Genomic DNA, 19,341 nt, shown 5'->3' with positions numbered 1-19,341 from the left:
GAAGGCCTCCCATTTACCAGCACAAGTGTTGCAGGTGGGGGGGGGGGGGATGGGCCTGGGTCCACCTGCCTGAAGTGCACTGCGGTACCCACTAAAAGTGCTCCAGGGACCTGCATACACGCAGGCCTCTAGGACTTGTTGCTGCTCTATAACATTGGCACACCAGTTGACACCTGAAGACTAATCTCTCCGAAAACGTCCTTTATTGGAATAAGCACGTTTACTCACAGTTAACTGCAGAGGTTGTGCCCCACTGGCAACGAGTCTCCCTGAACTAAGTTGTCTATCGTGGCTAACACAGGAAAGGTAACTAAAACTGGCTTACAAAAATGGCCACTACTGCATGGACTACAACAGGAAACACAACAGGGCACACTCTGACCCAGTAGGCAGGGGGAAAAGCACCATGGAAGAAGAGCCTACCAACTACCAACATCGTGAGACTGTAACACAAGCTAATGAAATCACGGAGCCCAATACCCTACACCCACCACAATGCAATGCTGATGTGACCCTGTACTGCACCCGAGAGCCACATCTGACCCAGGGAAAGGCTGTGAGAGGATCAAACACATTCTGCTGTCATGGAGGTGGGTACGGCATTTGAGGCTGGCATACAGGCTGGGAAAAAGTTTTTAAAGTGGGGTTTTTTATGGTGGGAGGGGGTTAGTGACCACTGGGGGAGTCCGTGGAGGTCATCCCCGATTCCCTCCAGTGGTCATCTGGGCAGTTGGGGCACTTTTTTGGGACTTGTTCGTGAAAAAAAAAGGGTCCAAAAAAAGTGACCCAAAATCACAGTAAAAACGCCTTTTTTTTTTTTTCGATTATCAGCTACAGACGCCCATCTCCCCTCAGCTGATAACCACACCCCAGTCCCGCCGCCGACACGCCCCGTCAACTTTATTCATTTCCGCGACGGAGTGCAGTTGGAAACGTCCAAAATCAGCTTTCGATTATACCGATTTGGGCGCCTTTGTGAGAAATACGCCCATCTCCCGATTTGGGTCGAAATATAGGCGTTTTTCTCTTTCGATTATAAGCTGGATAGTGGAATTAGAAATAATACAGTGAAAAAGGATCAAGAGGATGCAAGAGGTTAGGGCTCTTTAGCTTGGAGAAGAGATGGCTGAGAGGGGTATGATAGAGGTCTACAAAATCCTGAGTGGAGTGGAATAGGTAAAGTTACATCCTAAATAGGGTCATTTGCCTTTCTGGGGACAGTCAAAGTGGTTTATGTATGTTATATGCAGGTACTTTCTCTGCCCTTATTGGGCTCACAATCTAAGTTTTGTATCTAGTAATGCTTTTAAAACTAATTGGAGAAGAATTTTTTTTTCATTCAACACATAATTAAGCTCTGGAACTCATTGCCAGAGGATGTGTTAAAAGCAGCTAGCATAGAGGGCTTTAAAAAGAATCTGGACAAATTCTTGGAGGTACATTCCATAAACTGTTATTAAGGTACACCTGGAGAAAGCCACTGTTTATCTCTGGGAGGTAGATAGCATAGAATCTGCCAGATACTTGTAACACTGGGCTAGATGGACCTTTGGTCTGACCCAGTATGGCAGTCCTTGTGTCTTATCCTCCCATACATTTGACACAAGAACAATATACTTGCTACATGTGGATGTACTTAATGCCATCTACTGAGGTGGCATTAACCGATCTTCAGATATCATACTGCACGTTAACCCCCTTGTTCTTTAAAAGTTGCCAAAAATTGTGTGCGCAATTAAAATAACACGTTATTAGCGCCAATAATTAGCTTTTTAATAAACAATTATTGGAACTAATTAGATTTAATTGGAATTTTACGTATGAGTAAAAAAAAAAAGGGAGCATAGAAATGGGAGGGTCATGTGCAGAACGGGGGCGTTCCTAGCATTTACATGTGTTATGGAATAAGGGGGGATACGCGCCTAATTTAGGCGCATAACTTTGCATCACATTTCAGTTGTTGCAAATGGCTGTGCCTAAAGTTAGACACTATTCCCGGGCGGAAGCACTATTTTATAATTTTAAGCATGGCTTATAGAATTGTGCTTTTTTTGGCGCCATATATAGAATTCACCCCTAAGTGTAAGGAACACTGCACTCCGTTACATATTTGTTAGTTAATGCATGATTAACACATGCTGAGTCAAGCTGCTGTGTTAACTGTTGTTAGCATGGGTATGCACTAACAAGTAGAATGCAGCAATTCCTGTGCCAACTCCTTAATGCACTTTAGTAAAACGGGCCCTAAATTTAAACTTCAAATTACATGCCCAGTTCCCTAGACTGGCAAGGCCCTTCTGGAACTCCTCATAGACTGAATAATTTTGTATAATCTGCAAATTTGATCATCAGATACACACTGATTTTTCAGTTCTTTGTTTAGTTTAGATAATTTTGGTTTCTGATTGTAAAAAGGAATTGATTAAGCTACATTGATTGCCGATACCGGAGTGTTATTAGTTTAAAATTTTAATTTTGGTCTTTAAGATTTTCATTCACAAATTCTGTAATTGCTTTGCCCTTTTATTCAAAAGTATGTCCCGAATCATAGGTTATAGTCCATGGATCAGAACTGTTTGGTAATTCCAAATAGGTCAGGTTTTTTTAATAGGAAAAGATGGGGAATGAAAACTTTTCTGACAACAGTTTGTTGAATAATGGAATAGGCTACTATCTGAGCTTAGGAAAATACCATCATATTTGGCCTTTAGGAAGGCACTGAAAACTTGCTTCCTAGATTTTAAATTTTGATTTTGTGTTCATTTTATGTACTTTTGTTATTACATTGAATTGTCCACCGTCTTGAATGGCAATCTGTTTGCCAAGAAGAGGGTATATAAAGTTTTATAAATAAATACATTTATTTTTATTATTTTGTACATTTCTGCCACTATTGTTTTGTTTTCTTGTTCCCTGCCTTGAGCTATAACAATGGTTAAGCGGGCTATAAATATGTAATTAAATAGCGGAAACAGATTGCAGACAAGAAAAGCCCTATATATATGCCCACTGTACCCTGGGAAGGCAAAGGAGAAGAGATACATCTTGAGAGAGAATCTAAATTTGTTCTGGGTTCAATTTTGCTGCAGCTCCTTGTGACTTTGGGCAAGTCACTTAACCCTCCATTGCCTCAGGGACAAAACTTAGATTGTGAGCCCTCTAGAGACATGTAAATACATGTAAATACATGTAAATACATGTAAATATTTCTTTGCAAAATGCAGGATGGAGTCTAGAATTATAGATTATATAGATTATATATCTAATGCCAATATTATGCTTCACCCATAGTTTGTATCTATTCCTGTGCACCTGAAAATGACATAGTATAACTTGATGAGACCTGAGGACCTTTTACTAAGGCTTAGTGTGCACTGACAGAATTAGCACACAATAAATGCTACAAAGTTCACTTTATACCCATGGAAGTCTTAGCATTTAGCACATGCTAATTCAGATAGCACATGCTGAGTTTTAACGAAAGGGATCAGGGGATCAGTATTCCTGTAGCTTGTCCGCTTCCGTATACAGTACAAACTCCTCTTACTGACCTTTAAGTGCACCCACTCCATGACCCCTCATTACCTCTCCTCTCTCATTTCTCCGCACATTCCTCCCCGTGAACTCCGCTCTCTGAACAAATCTCTCTTATCGTCCCCCTTCTCCTCCACCGCTAACTCCAGACTTCGTTCCTTTTCTCTTGCAGCACCTTATGCCTAGAACCGTCTTCCTGAACCCATACGTCTAGCTTCTTCTCTACCTGTTTTTAAATCTATGCTGAAATCTCACCTTTTCACTTCTGCCTTTGGCTCCTAACCACTACTCATTCGCCCTCCTCCTCTCTACCCATTAATTCCCTTGCCCATTAATGTCTTGTCTGTCTGTTCTACCTAGATTGTAAGCCCTTTGAGCAGGGACTGTCTCTTTATGTCAAATGTTCAGCGCTGCGTGTGTCTGGTAGCGCTATACAAATGCTTTTAGTAGTAGTAGTAGTAGTAGAGACAGAGAAAGTACCTGCATATAATGTGTGACTGTTCTCTGCCTTGAACTTGATGATTAAGCGGATTAAAAAGGTCTAAATTAGATTAAATTTGATGTAAGGGTAGTGCATTTGATATACTGCATTTTTGTAAACCAGTTTACAAGTACTTTGTCCATAGTAGGCTCACAACCTAGATTTTTGTACCTGGGGCAATGAAGAGTTAAGTTACTTGCTCAGGGTCTTAAAGAGCTGCAGTGGGAATCAAACCCACTGCACTAACCGTTAGGCTACTCCTCCACTCTATGGTGACTTTGTCCAAAGTGTAAGAAGGTGGGAGTTCCATAAAGAAGAAGCAAGACAAAAAGAAAGTGTTTTGTCTGATAGAGTGCATCCGGCAACGAAAAACAGAGGAAATAGCAAGGTGATATTCAGAGGCTGAGCGAAGAGTCCTGGATAGGGTATAAGGGAATAATAAAGGAGGGAAGATATATAAAGGGGTGCCAGTTGGAGAGTTTCGTATGTCGGGGTTAAAACTTTGTATTGAATATTGTGATAGAGAGCCAGGGGTGCTACAGTATATGATCAAAGCGATGAACAAGAGCCAGAAGCCTAATGGATGTATTCTGAACACTCCGAAATGGACCTAGGTGAGACCTGTATAGATAGTGTTGCAGTGGTCTAAGCAGGACATGACTAAAGCATGAAGAAGAAAGGTGCAGGCTGCATCATCAAGAAAATCACAGACCATCCTGATATAACGGAGGGCAAGAAAACTGGATTTGATAACTAAAAAGACCTGACTGCCAAAAGAATGGTGATAATCTAATTGGATGCCAAGATAACGGAAAGAATCAATGAGGGTGATTGGGATGCCAACAATAGGAGCCAGTGATAGACAGAGGGAGTGCCTCGTGATTCAGAAAACAGTGGTTTTGCTGTGTTTTATGTTTTAGTATTAAGTGGTGGATGTGTAACCAGTTGGAGACAGCATCCAGGCAAGATTGAAGGGGCTGCATGTCTGAGCAGTCAGGGTTGTGATAAGAAACTAGTAGGATGTTGTCTGTGTAGAAGTAGGATGATATAGCAAGGCTTTGAATGAATGTGGCAAGTGAGCTAAGAAAGATATTGAAGAGAGAGAATGCCAGAACCGAACCCTGGGGAATACCACAGAGTAGTGAATGTGTGACAGAGCTAGAACAGAGTAAGGAGACGTAGAAGGGCCGATCTGATAGGAAAGAGGACAATTATCAATGAACAAGGCCTATATCTGAGAAGTCTTGATAATTATGGTTAATGAGACTAAAGCAACTCTGGAAGCATCAAAAGTGGAGTGAAGGTCATTGATGAGTGATATTAAGGGTTTCCTTGCTGTGGCCTGGCCTAATCCCTGTTTGATATGGATGTAAAATGTGAGCAGATTCAGTGTGCTGAAGTAATTGAGAACAGATTACCTTTTCCATATGTTTGGATATATAATAATGGTTAGAGATAGCTCTGTAACTGGAGGGTATGGTAGGGTCAAGACTTGGCTTTTTTTTTTTTCTGTACTGGGAGAGATGATGGCTGTTTCCACAAAGAAGGGATATGACCGGAGTGAAAACTATTGTTGTTGGTAAACAAAAGTAAGGGAACAAGGCCAAGGGAGGAGTACTTTAACCAATGTGAGGGGATGGAATCAAGTAGGCTAGTTGTTTGCCTAGTGAAAGAGAGAAGTTTGTAAGACCAGACACATTGATATTGGAGTAAATGTCCAAACACTAGATACGAAGGAAGATGGGGACAGAATGCCAGGATTCTTTGGGGGGGGGGGGGGGGGGAACTGGGAAGGAATGAGAAGGAGAGGGAATAGGGAAAGCAGAACACAATGAACTGACTTTACTCGAGGGATTTTAGACACTGAGGTTTGAGGAAATGCCACTTCTGGGGCCGGTAGAGGTCATTTGTGCCAGAGTAGAAAAGTGTACCTTTGGTCAGTTAGCAGATTTCATTGATTAGTTTCATATGATAGGCATGCTTGTTGGGCATGATAAAGACTTTGGAGCTCTTTGCATAATGTGATCTTTCAGCACAATGAATTTGTCTCTTAAAGGATATCAATAGAAATCAAACAAAATAAAACATGGAAAAGAAAATAAGATGATACATTTTTTATTGGACATAACTTAATACATTTCTTGATTAGCTTTCGAAGGTTGCCCTTCTTCTATTGATAATCTTTAAGAGTGGACTAATAGGGCTACCACACCTCTCTCTTAAAGGAGATACCAAGGACACCTAGAACAATTAAGAGGATACATGCAAGGGGGCAATCTGATCAATTGCAACTGCTACTTTCACCTTTTTAAAATAATTTTTTAGATTGTAGTATATTTACCATTTTGAAAGTTAAATGCTAACACAGTAGATTTGCATAGTATCTTCACTGATCAGTTTTGATCATAAATAATAAGAATAAAGGCTAAATTTATTATAAATCTTATGTAACCTTACTTTATTCCAAACCAAAATAATATTCATATATACAACTTCAAGAAACCTGTCCAGAGCCACATAGATAGCTACATAATCAGTCTGGCATTAGAAGGCACTAATTCATATTCAATTGAAATAACTTTATATTGTCCATAATAAGGAGTATTAAACAGTAATCTCAAATGATAATAATAAAAATGTCCCAGACTACTGAAAAGCTACGTTGGAAAATATCAAAAGCCGAGGAAGATGATCTGGCCACTTTTCAAACTGTGTGTCTTTTCACTGCTTTTTCCCGCACACTAAATTTGTTCCCATTCCATTCCATTTTTAGTTATTTTATCCCTAAATAGACAGATGCACAGATATTGTTGACCTCCTTTTGTACAATTATTTCTAACTTCTGCTGGAAAGAATGGTAAAGTTTGCAAATTTATCACGGTGTTGATTCATCTCTTCCTCATCAATTTAAGTTGATAGATCATGCAAAAAGGTATTTACTAATAGAAATACAAGTTCAGATATTTTAGTTTCTGATAAAACTGGAAAATTGCTCTTTTTAATTGAAATAACCAAAAATCTATAAGATTCCAGGGGATCCACCAGATTAAAGTTATTATTACATCACCATTGTCACCTGTCCAGTCACTGATGTTTTCATGTCTGTCAGATCATCTGTAAACCAGGAAATGTTACATTTTTCCATGGATCAACATTTCAATTTAATTTGACCTCTCTGATGACTTGACCTCGCTGGTGACTGCATATTCTAAGTTTTCGATGCCAGGCTTCGACCAGGCCATCCACAGATAAGTTGATCAGTTTAGAGCAGGAGTTATCAATCCAGGCCTTGGGGCACACCCATTGACTATCTACCCATTGACATATCTACAATGAATATGCATGACATAGATTTGCATGCACTACTTCCTTTGTATGCAAATCTATCTTGTGCATATTCATTGTGGATATCCTAAAAATCTGATTGGATGGGTGTGCCCCAAAGACTGGGTTGAGAAGCACTGGGTAAAAGTTAAGCCCCTGATATTTAAAGACTGCAGTCAGTGTTGATGTCAAACACTAACCACTGCATTTAAATGGATATTCAGTGCCTGGCCGTATCTGGGTACTGGCACTGAATATCTGGATATCAGCATTGAATATAAGCAGTACGCAGATAATTATCTGGATGTTAGGACAGCTTCACCCCCAACCTACCCATCTCCCAGTAGATGTAGGGGGATTTGGAAAAAGGATAAGGGAAGTTACTGTTCTTGGATCTTGCCAGGTACTTGTGACCTGGATTGGCCACTGTTGGAAACAGGGTACTGAGCTTGATGGACCTTTAGTCTGTCCCAGTATGGCAATGCTTATGTTCTTATGTTATTAGTAAGCATTGCAAACAATTGTATAGAAAGTTTTTACATTAATAATAACATTGTTATAAATTTAGTACAAGTTTATTCATTTCAAGCATTCTTTTCAGTAGTAGTAAAAAAAGCACAGCATTGGCCATTTTAAGTTGTTCCAGTTAACATCACCTCTGGAGATGGTGATAACTTCATGAAAAGTTAAATGTAAGAAATAATAATAATCTGCTTTGCATGTGATATCTCATTTTTTTATTACATATTGGTGAAGATTTTCATTCATTACGGTGAAATGTGTGTTTGGGTTTTAGCTTGCATTAATTACTATTTCATGTTGCTATAACACAAGTTAATAAATTTGTGTAAACTTCTAATGGTTGCTTATTTTTTTATTATATCATGGTGGTCTAGACTTCAACTATTGCATATAAAATTTAATTTTAAACTAATCAGAGAATGATTAGACCAGAAAAAAGAATTAAGAATATGCCATGCCAAATAGCATGGGTTTTTACTAATTTAGACCTGACACATTCTTCCACATCATAAAATCTAATTCCTGACCCGAGAGTTCCGTTTACATACGAATTGAAATCCCAATATACTACAAAGTTTAGACATTTTAAGGCTGTTTCTGAAACTATCTAGTAATTCAGTGAGGCAATGTCTTTTCTTGAGTCTCTATAAAACAAACAGTTTTCCAAAAGATTCTTGCAGCCACATTTCACCAACAGATGCTCAGATTTCCTTGATTAGAAAACAGAGATTTTAGACACTATAAAGTAATACTGAGATAAAATTAACTTTTCCTCTTCTCTTGTATGCAGATCTATGTTGATAGATACATAAATAACCAGCGGGATACAGTTGAAAGAGATACCTCGTCTGCCTCATTTAGCAAGCCTTGGTCATCTGTCAGCATGCTGAATAACTGTGGTATTTTCCCTTGGTTTAACAGGCATTAATTAACTTAACTCTTACAGTCCAGGAGTGCTGGGCAGATAAAACATTAGGAGAACAGATCACTGGATAAGTACAATTTCTGAATTCAGTTTGATTCTCCTTCCAACTAGCCCTGCTCCCTTGGTAAGACAATGGCTGAAGAAAACTCCAGTGATCCACAAATAGCACAAAGGATCTAAACCCCCAGCATGTTGAGTAACATCTGAAATACTGTAACTAGGGATACTCACCGAAACTAAATGTTAGAAGATTTAAAACAAATTTAAAGAGAGGATATTTTCAGTCAACATCCAATTAAGCAATAGAAGTTGAAGATAACTCACTTTTGCTGTCACAATTAACTGATATAGGCATTTCTGGTAATGTGCTATGATAGTTTTCTTCTTTTTCTTTTTTTTTAAGTAGTCAGATTTTCATTGTTTCTTTTACTTCCTCACTCTCCTCTGTTCATCAGTTATATTGTGGTGTGCCTCAGGGCTCAGTTCTAGCACCACTTATATTCCAATATATTTCTGACATTTCTTGGCATCATTGCCTTTTACTACACTAATGACATTTATTGATCCGTTATACTGACTCTCTTTCACCAAATCTTTCTCAATTTCAAACTGGTCTGAGTGTAATCTCTCCTTAGCTTCAAAGGAACCATTTGATTCTTAACCATTCAAAAACAATGACTTCTTGGATCACAAGTAGGTCTTAGTCTTCAGCTTTAGTTTCTCTGCTTCACATCTCCCAATTACATTGTTCCCAAACTTTAAATGTCTTGGAGTCATTTTGGACCAGGAATTGACCTTCAAAACACAGGTTTGCAGCATTAGTGAAAACTTATTTCTTTGCTCTAAGACAGTTTTATATCGTTCTCTACACGCTTCTCATTTCTCAGATTACTGTAATGCTGTCTATTCTAGTCTTATTCAACCATTTATCTGGCATATACAGTCAGTGCAAAACATGGAATGTGAAAAATAGCTAAGAGATTTGACCATGTTGCTCCTCTCTATATTCATTATCATTGGCTTTCCATTAGTGTATCCAATACAAGATACTTAACCTTACTCATAAAGTTCTGCATACAGGTATCCCTTCTTATCTTTCCTGCTCTGTTCTTCTCTTTGTTCCTGCTAGAGTTTTGCATGCACTCAATGATTGTCAGCTCCATTTTGTGTCAATTTGCCATGTGGGACTTGATTCCATTAGGCACAGTTCCTTTTATTGTACTGTACCTTCCCTCTGTGCTCCTTGACCCCCTTCACTTGAAACCCTCTTAACTCATTTATTTCTGAAGGCTTTTGGTGAGCAATATTGAGAGCAATATGGTTACCTAGAGTATGATGATCCCTGCCTGTCCTGATCAAATGATTGCCTTCTTATGGCTGAATGACTGTTCTGTAATATTCATATTGCTCCTATGTAGATTGATCTTTTCTTGTTGTCTTTCTTTCCTGTCTCAAGAATGACGTTCCTTTTTATAAAATTTAGTCATAAGTACATAAGTAATGCCATACTGGGAAAAGACAAAGGGTCCATCGAGCCCAGCATCTTGTCCACGACAGCGGCCAATCCAGGCCAAGGGCACCTGTACACCACTTTGTTATGCCTTTCAGGAAAAGCAGTATATATGAAGTATAATAAATCGTAAATCATAGAAGATATGGTCAAGTTAATAGTATAGCTCGGTTTAAAAAAAAAAAAGAAATCCTGGGCAGAATTCTGGAGAGCAGGCTCTTATTATTCAGGTAGACATGGGGATAAACAGTTAAAGACCCATATTGACTACTTCCAGAGAGAATGCTGGACTTGATGGATCATTGGTCTTAGCCAGCAAAAACTTCTTATGTTATAGTTGAGAAATTTGAGGGAGACCAATGAACGGCAAAATTTTAAAAGTATAGGAAATCCACGTCTCTATCAAGTTAAATCCTTTATGTTTGTTTCAAAGTGTTTTATCATCCTAATTCCTATTCTTTCCAACTCAAGGGGTCAAGAATGTCTGGGGACAAAATAACTCTCCAAATATTTAATGGAATGGGACTAAATTTGGTGTGAGGGAAAGCCCAGTCAAAAGACACATCAAGTCTGATCCAAATCTAACTGGAAGTTCCAGAGAATAAATGCCCTCAAAAAATGGTCCAGTGCTTTTCTATGGGAAAAGCAGTTCCAACTTCTGCAGATGGGACATTTTATACAGTGAATACAGCAGTTAGTGAATTGCTGTTTTCAAGCTACCTCTTCCCCCTTCTCTACTCTCCTGGTCACAGGCATATTCAGATACTCTGTCACAGATGCTCACATATATTCCATGAGGCATGTTCCACATGCTTTTCCCATCACGCACCCCTCTCACTCCATGCTGTACACCCCATAATCTAATTCCTTGCAACTTCAAGAAGGGCAATAATTCCACTAAAACATTGTACCAGGAAGAATTTGTTCCTAAAGCACTGTGTAATCTTAGGCCAAAAGTGTGAAATTTAAGAATCAAGTAAGTCCAGGAAAGTAGATCTTTGGATAAAAATCTTGGTGGAATCTGGAATCTCTATTCCACTGTGGCTTGAGGTTATGAACATTTAAGAATGCTGTGGCAATTTCAGTGTCAACTTCAAAACAGACACTGAGCTGTTATTTAAAGTGTCAACATTGAGTCAGCCTGCAGCACAGAATGATGCTGCTGGCAGAGAGCCCTGATCTCACTTGCTGAAGAAACAGTAGCTTTTGTTATGAGGTCTGGCTGCCTGAGATCCAGATGGATTCTGGGGAAGGAGGAGGTGGTGAACTACAGTGGTGGGAGAGAAGGGGGAGAACAGGAAAGTGAGCAAGAAGGTCTAGTTATCAGGATGGAGAGGACATAGGAGTGTGAGATGTGCGAGAAGGAACAAGTAGGCCTGCTCCAGCACCTCCCTCCCCACATACTTACACATGCCCCCTAACCAGTCACTCCCCTCACCCCCACTAGCTGTTAAGCCTAGGTATGGACCTGTTAGAAGCTGATGGGTCCTATAAGGGTATCTTGATTGAGTAGGGGTGGGAGGACTGCTTAGGTGAAGGATGGAAGTTATACCGCACCAGTTAGATTAGCTGTCATATAGTGACAGGCCTTCCAACTAATGTGGGTAAGATTGTTGTCATCATGTAAATTGAAAATATCATTTATAAAAACGGAATTAAAAAAAAAAAACTAAAACATTTTTACCCTATCATCTCCATATAAATGCTTTCTTGGGTTTTGGGTGTTTTTTTTTATATTGGTTGTAGACTTGTCAAACAAGCCAGTTGTCAGTATAGTCTAAGCATTAATGATGTGTGGCCATCAAGTTCATTCAGCTGCTAATGTGGTATCTTTGACTGCTGTTACTTTCACACTATGCCTAAACTCCTTATTAAAAAAGGATTCCCATCAGCTAAAATAGGTCACGATATTTTATACAGGGTTGAAAGCTGCTCATATCTGTTTATTTGTATTTTATGAACTGTTACAAAGCAGTGATGTGAAGTGGATATCAGCATCATTAGAACAGTCTGTTTTCACCATGAAAACTTAATTGTGGAGTGGCATCCTGAAAACAGATAACCCCCTGATATTCAAAGCTATTTAGTGGAGAAGTAGCCTAGTGGTTAGTGCAAGCGGACTTTGATCCTGGGGAACTGAGTTCAATTCCTACTGCAGCTCCATGTGACTCTATCTAAGTCACAACTCTCTATTGCCCCAGGTACAAATAAGTACCTGTATATACTATGCAAACCACTTTGAATGTAGTTGCAAAACCACAGAAAGGCGGTATATCAAGTCCCATTCCCCCTTTCCATCTTAACTGGCTGAACATGGATACTGACCAGTTAAATAGCATATTGGCACCTAACCACGGTTGTGGAAGCATTATCTACAGCCCTGAAAACTATTGACGAAATAACTAACTTTCGCAAATCTTTGAAGACACATCTCTTCAACAAGGCCTACAAAGAGAACCCATAACTTTACAAAACTACCTACCAGCTCACCCAGCTATTAAAGTCCACCTTCTATACTATCCTGCCTAATACCCTCCTTCTCACTACCCTTTCTTAACCTTTGTACATTACGAATTGTATCTGACATCCTGGAATGACTATGTCATAACAAAACTCTGTAAGCCACATTGAGCCTGCAAATAGGTGGGAAAATGTGGGATACAAATGCAATAAATAAATATTCATGGGGAGATAACTGGTTATCTCCTGCTAAATATCTTCAGCTAACCAGCTAGATTGTGCAACATAGCTGATTAGGCGCGGATATTCAGCACTTAACTGGCTATGTTCAGCGGTTAAAATAGGCTTTCTATTTATGTGGCTTATCTTTAACTGGTAAAAGGTTAACCAGTTAGTGCTGAATATCAGCTTAACCAGTTGACTTTTTAGTAGGACTGTACATCGCTTAAAATTTTTAATTGTATGATTAACCGCATAAAGCGCCCCTCACATTTCCTCCTGTACAGTGCAATATATAGACAGACAGATATAAATTCTAAAACTGACATATTTCAATTACTAAACTACAAATAAACCCCGTTTACTAAGCTGCGCTAGCACCGACCGACTCGGCCCATTTACTTTGAATGGGCTGTGCCAGCATTGCCGTGTGGCAGCCGCTAGCACGGCTTAGTAAACGGGTTAAAATAATTTATCTCACCTTTGTTGTCTGATAATTTTATCTTTCTAATATCTTGATCACTGTCTCTGGTTCTGCTTCCCTGTGCTCTGAACTCTGGTTCCTGGACCTCCTGTCTATTCATTATTTTTTTTTCCTCCTCCTTCGCTTCCTGCCCTATATCCATCTGTCACATTCGTTTTTCTTCCTCCTTCTCAAATCTATCTAGTTTCCATCTCTCCCTTCCCTCCATGGACACCATCTCTTCCTGTCTCTCTTCTCGCCCCTTCCTCTTCTCTCCACGGGCACCATGACTTCCCATCTTCCTCCCCTCCCCTCTGTGGGCACCATCACTTCCCTTCTCTCTCCCCTCCTCTCCATAGGCACCATCTCTTTCCCTCCATCCCATGGTCAGCATTTCCTCCCTCCCCTCCATGGGCACCATTTCCACCCGCCCTCTTCTCTCTTCTTTCCCTTCTCTCCACGGGCACCATGTCCTTCCATCTTCAGCCCCGCCCCTCCCTTCTCTGTGGACAGCATCTCTTCCTTTCCCTCCATCCCATGAGCACCATCTCTTCCTTTTCCTCCATCCCATGAGCACCATCTCTTCCTTTCCCTCCATCCCATGTGCACCATTTCTCTCCTCCGCTCCATTCCATTGGCACCATCTCCCTTTTTTGTTTTTTCCATCCCCTATATCTACCATCTATCCCTCTCAAGCACCGCCACCTCCTCCCCCCCCCCCCCCCCCCCCCCCGTGGTCTGCATATCTCTCTGTCTTCCTCCTGACACCTCCTCCCCACCCCCCACGGTCCACATTCTCTCACTCTCACGCAGCTGCTACCTGCTCCTCTCAGTCCTCTGACCTTTCCTTTAATGCCAAAGGCAGGCTGCTTCTCTCATCCACCCAAGCCTCTCTAGCATCCCACCTGAAAACAAGAAGCTGTGTCAGAAGAGGCGGGATGCTACAGAGAGGCTTGGGCGGATGAGAGAAGCAGCCTGCCCTCAGTGTAAAAGGCAAGGTCAGAGGACTGAGAGAAGCAGGTAGAAGCAGTATGAGGAGTGAGAGAATGAGGGCCACCTCTTCTGGGCCCCAACGCTGCTTCCCAGAGCCTCTCCTGTCTTGCACCGGTCCCGAAGTGCTGTGGGCTTGTGCCTCCGTGGTCACTTCCGGGTCACGGGTGCACAGCCCTTCTTCCTACACACCTTCCTAGCAGGCCGACCTGGCAACCGGTCCCTGCAGCTCAGTTTTGGGTTTTTTTTTAATGCTGGATGGTTGTGGGTGGGGGAGGGAGACCTGCCGTTAATGTACGTTAACATTTTTAACACACGTTAAACATTTAACGTGTTAATTGCATTATTAACGCATTAAGGAGTCCTTTTACTAAGCTGTGATAAAAAGTAGCCGGTAGTGTAAGTGCGTGTTTTGGGCTCATGCCGGGCCAGTTTTTACCACATCTGCAAAAAGGGCTTTTTTTAAAATGGGACAGGAAAAGTGTATTCGGTAAAACTGAAACCAGTGTGCGCCTAAAACCAGCCTGAGCCCTTAACGCCACCCATTGATCTAGCAGTAAGGGCTCATGCACTACACGTGTGGTGACTAGTCAGCATGCGCCAACTAACGATTGCCACCAGAAATGCCACACGTGGCAGGAAATAAATAACTGAATCATCCAGGTGTTGTGGGCGCATGGAAAATCTGAAATTACCGCCAGTTGGACGCGATAGCCTGGTGGTAGTCTCATTTTGGCATGTGCTGCATGCACATAGAGCCTAACACGCCTTTGTAAAAGGGCCCCTAAATGTGCAGCCCGGATATTCAATTCCAGTCGCCAGAAATGCCCCGGCATTGAATATCGAGGTTTAATGCCGGTGACAGACAGCAAAAGCGCAGCCCGTCACCGGCTGAATATCAGGCCTATAGTACTAAGACAGCAGTGCCATGTGTTCCTCAGTTTGTTTTTTGGCTTTTTCCTCCTTTTCTGATATTATTCCTTGGTCTCCTTTCTTTTATGTGTCATTTATTTTGTATATTTGCTTAGAACACTCTTGAATTTAGTTTCCATTCATTTGATGCCATACTTAAGATGATGGTGATTATGTTAAAATGATACTGACACTTGTTTCTCACACTTGTCCACACAGAGCATGTTGATATACTTTGATCCAAAAGGGTGGGCATGGCCGAGAAACAGTTTCATAAAAAAAAAAATTAGTAAAATTCAGAAAATACTTCTTTTAAATGAGTCCAGACAGATTGGGAGAAGGTTGGGATGGGTCTTTATTATTTTCTCCTAGGGTGAAATGCTGTAATCTTTTGTTGATGGGTTTATGATGACATTTGAACATTTTACCTGAAATTGTTTTGCATTCTAATTTACATCTTCACAAGAAATAACCAATATTATCTACACATTTTTTTTAAACAGTATATTGAAGCTTACCAGGTATAATCATTTCTGGGTTTTTTTTCTCTTTCTTTAGGATATGTGATGGTGTGCAGTTTGGAGCTGGAATAAGGTTCTTATGATCTTTCAGTTTGATCCTGTGGAACATGAATGTATTTGAGAAAATAAAACCTGATTGAATACTGTACTAAATGTTTCATTTTCATGATTTGAAGGGTAGGTCCAGGAATAATTTAAAGTATTTCTTCAGTGAGGTCACGTGATGCCGAGCTGAAGAGCGGGTGCATGTGCGGAGTGCTCCTGCCTATACGGGTAAATTCCCCCCCCCCCCCTCCCCGAGGCCCGTTTACCGTCTCTCTCCTCGTATAATTGGCCAGCGGGAAGCTCCTGAGTTGTTACTCCGATCTACTGAAGTTGCTTACCCCCGAGATGTCTAGCAAAACGCCAAGGAAAGTGTCCGACTGTGGTTGAGCTGGAGACAAAATGGCGGAGACTGAACAAACAGGAGGGCCCTTGGTGAGCTCAGTGTGGGCCTCGGAGGTGGCGGCTGAACTGAGGGTTATTCTGGAGGACTCTATAGACAAAAAATTACAAAAGATAGCAGACAAAATAGACCTGATAGGCACTCGGGTGGAAACTCTGCATACAGAATTACAAGCTTATCAACAGCGATTATCGACAGTAGAAGACAGTCTTCACCAACAGGAAATGGGGCAGCGTGAGCTTAGAGCGGTGATAGCTAAGCTTGAAGGCAAAATCGAAGATCTTGAAAATCACTTGAGAAGGAACAACTTGAGATTTGTGGGCCTCCCCGAGTCCATCACAGAAGTAGATCTGAGGCAGTTCTTGGAAGACTGGCTCCCGAAAGTTCTAAAGTTATCGCAGCAGGAGGGGCCCCCTGAGAGTGGAGAGAGCCCACCGCTTGGGAGTACTGAAACCATCCGAGACCAGGCCACGCGTGGTGATCTGCAAATTATTGAATTATGGGAAATGGGACTTGATATACCGCCTTTCTGAGGTTTTTGCAACTACATTCAAAGCGGTTTACTTATGTTCAGGTACTTATTTTGTACCATAAACTCATAAACATGAAATATTGCGTTCTACATGAACAGCGATGGACATACAATACGATGATAACAAAATTCTATGCTTCAAGGACTACTCAGCTTCGGTAGCAACTAAACGTAAGGCTTTTCAAAATGTCTGTGCCCTGTTACACACAAAAAAGTGCCTTTCGCACTACTGTATCCAGCGCGATTAAGGATTACAAATGGAGAGAAGCTCCACTTTTTTTCAAGACGCTGAGGAGGCTTTGCATTCTGCAAGGAACACGTTGAATTTAGGAGAAGGTTCTGGACTATAATTTGGAGGCAGACATTATGTAAAAATCCAAGAACATGGCGGCTTTGTGGTGGAATGAGCACATAGGGCATAGACCAACAAATGGAGACACGCAGGAATCATTGGAAGTGCGAAGATGGTTCTTCAAGCTCACACTTTGGACCACTGATAGCTGACAATCCGTGAGCATTAAGGAGCACAACTTTGCGAATTTGGGTTTACAGAATATCAGATGTTTTTTATTTTTGTTACATTTGTACCCCGCACTTTCCCACTCATGGCAGGCTCAATGTGGATGGTAACTCAGTAGCTGAAATACCACACCATGGAGAAAGCGGGGGTTATCTGGTTAAAGTTCTGGCAGGGGTGATCTCGGGGGAGGTATGGGGGGATTACTCCTCACAGTGGCTGGCGCCAGGGTAGGCCATTGTGAGTTGGGAACAAGAGTTCAATTGGGGAATATAGGGAGGGGGCTGGGAGTTTGGGAAGATGGATTGGGGGGATGAGGGCTGGAGGGTTGCGGGCGAATGCGGGGGTGGATGTATGTTTTTTTGTTTAGTATTAGTTTGTTTTTGCTTTTAGTATGGTCTAATTTTCCTTATTTCCTAGAGCAGTGATGGTGAACCTATGGCACGCGTGCCAGAGAGGGCACGCTGAGCCCTCTCTGTTGGCATGCGCCGTCGCCTCAGCCAGAGTCGTACTGCCGCTATGAACTGCTGGCGCGATCGCACTAGCAGTTCAAAGTTGTGTCGGAGCGGAGGAGAGACCCACCGTAAGTTTGTTCACCCACCGGAAGTTCGTTCCCTCCTCCCTTCGAGTTCCAGGCTTCCTCCCTCCGAATTTTAAAGGTCATCTATTTTACCTCATCAGGGTTAGGGCGGCAGCATGCAGGCTCGGCTTGGTGCTTAGTTCAGTTTTCCCTTCTCTCTCTCTCTCAGCTCTGGTCCCGCCCTTGCGGAAACAGGAAATGAGGGCGGGATCAGAGCTGAGAGAGAGAGAGAAGGGAAAACTGAACTAAGCACTGAGCCTGCATGCTTTTTACCGCTGCTGCCGCCCTAACCCCGACGAGGTAAGATAGATGACTTTTTAAATTTGGAGGGAGGGGGCCTGGAACTCGAAGGGAGGGGGGGACCCTGGAACTGGGAGGGAGGGAGGGGGGCCCCTGGGACTGGGAGGGAGGTTAAATTGCCCTGTTGAAACTTTGCGATAAGTAATTAGATTTTGGGTTGCTGTTTGAGCACTCGGTCTCTGAAAGGTTTGCCATCACTGTCTAGAGTATATTGATTTGGCTTTTCAGTCTTTGCATCGGGGAGAGAGAGGTAACAATATCTTGGAAGGAGGCTGGTGGCTGGGACAGTCTTCCCTTCTATTTTACATGCAGGTGGTCCTTAATAACAATGCAATTTAAGAGAGTGGGTTAACTCCCTTAAAAGTCATATCTTGGAATGTGGGAGGGGTGACCTTGCTAATTAAGAGACAAAAAAGTTTACAAGCATTAAATAGACAGCGAGCTGACCTGGCGATGCTCCAGGAAACTCATTTATCCTCAGCAGAACATAAAAAATTTCAGAAATGGTGGGTAGGGGAAGTAGTGGAATCCCCAGCTGAGAATAGGAAAGCAGGGGTACTCATTTTGTTTAGAAAGGGTTTGGACATACAGATACATAAGGTTATACAGGGCCAGAGTGGCCGATATGTAGTAGCACTATTCACCTTGGCAGGACAGCAACTTTTACTCTGCAATTTTTATGCCCCAAATGTCTGTGCTCATGGAGTTTTCAGGCAATTGATAGTGCTTTTATCACCCCTTCAGAGAGAATTTGATATGGGGGGGGGGGGCTTAAATACAGTGTTCGATCCGCAGATGGATAGATCTAATCCACCACCATCGGCGCGTATAGATGCTTCTCCGAGGACAAGCAGGCTGCTTGTTCTCACTGATGGGTGACGTCCACGGCAGCCCCTCCAATCGGAAACTTCTCTAGCAAAGTCCTTTGCTAGTCCTCGCGCGCACCGCGCATGCGCGGCCGTCTTCCTGCCCGAAACCGGCTCGAGCCGGCCAGTCTTCTTTTGTCCGCACTCGGTACGGTCGTGTTTCGCCGTGTCGAGCCCCGGAAAGTCGACCTCGCGCGTCCAAATTTATTTTTGACGTGTTTTTTTCTTCGGAAAAAGTCT

The 19,341-nt window shown here is 41.8% G+C and overlaps 1 protein-coding gene across 1 annotated transcript in view; it reads left to right on the top strand.

The window, feature by feature from the left end:
• SAMM50 (SAMM50 sorting and assembly machinery component) overlaps window positions 1-16,014 on the top strand; it is a 153,524-nt gene extending 137,510 nt beyond the window's left edge. The window contains exon 15 of the mRNA XM_030215009.1: window positions 15,899-16,014. Coding sequence (XP_030070869.1) covers window positions 15,899-15,944 — 46 coding nt within the window. The 3' untranslated portion in view covers window positions 15,945-16,014. The remainder of the gene's footprint in view (window positions 1-15,898) is intronic.
• The last annotated feature ends 3,327 nt before the right edge of the window (window positions 16,015-19,341 follow it).

Source organism: Microcaecilia unicolor, chromosome 9, assembly GCF_901765095.1.
Source record: "Microcaecilia unicolor chromosome 9, aMicUni1.1, whole genome shotgun sequence".
Lineage (NCBI taxonomy): Eukaryota > Metazoa > Chordata > Amphibia > Gymnophiona > Siphonopidae > Microcaecilia > Microcaecilia unicolor.
The sequence above is the reverse complement of the archived record's forward strand: the minus strand, read 5'-3'. Positions and strand labels throughout refer to the sequence as shown.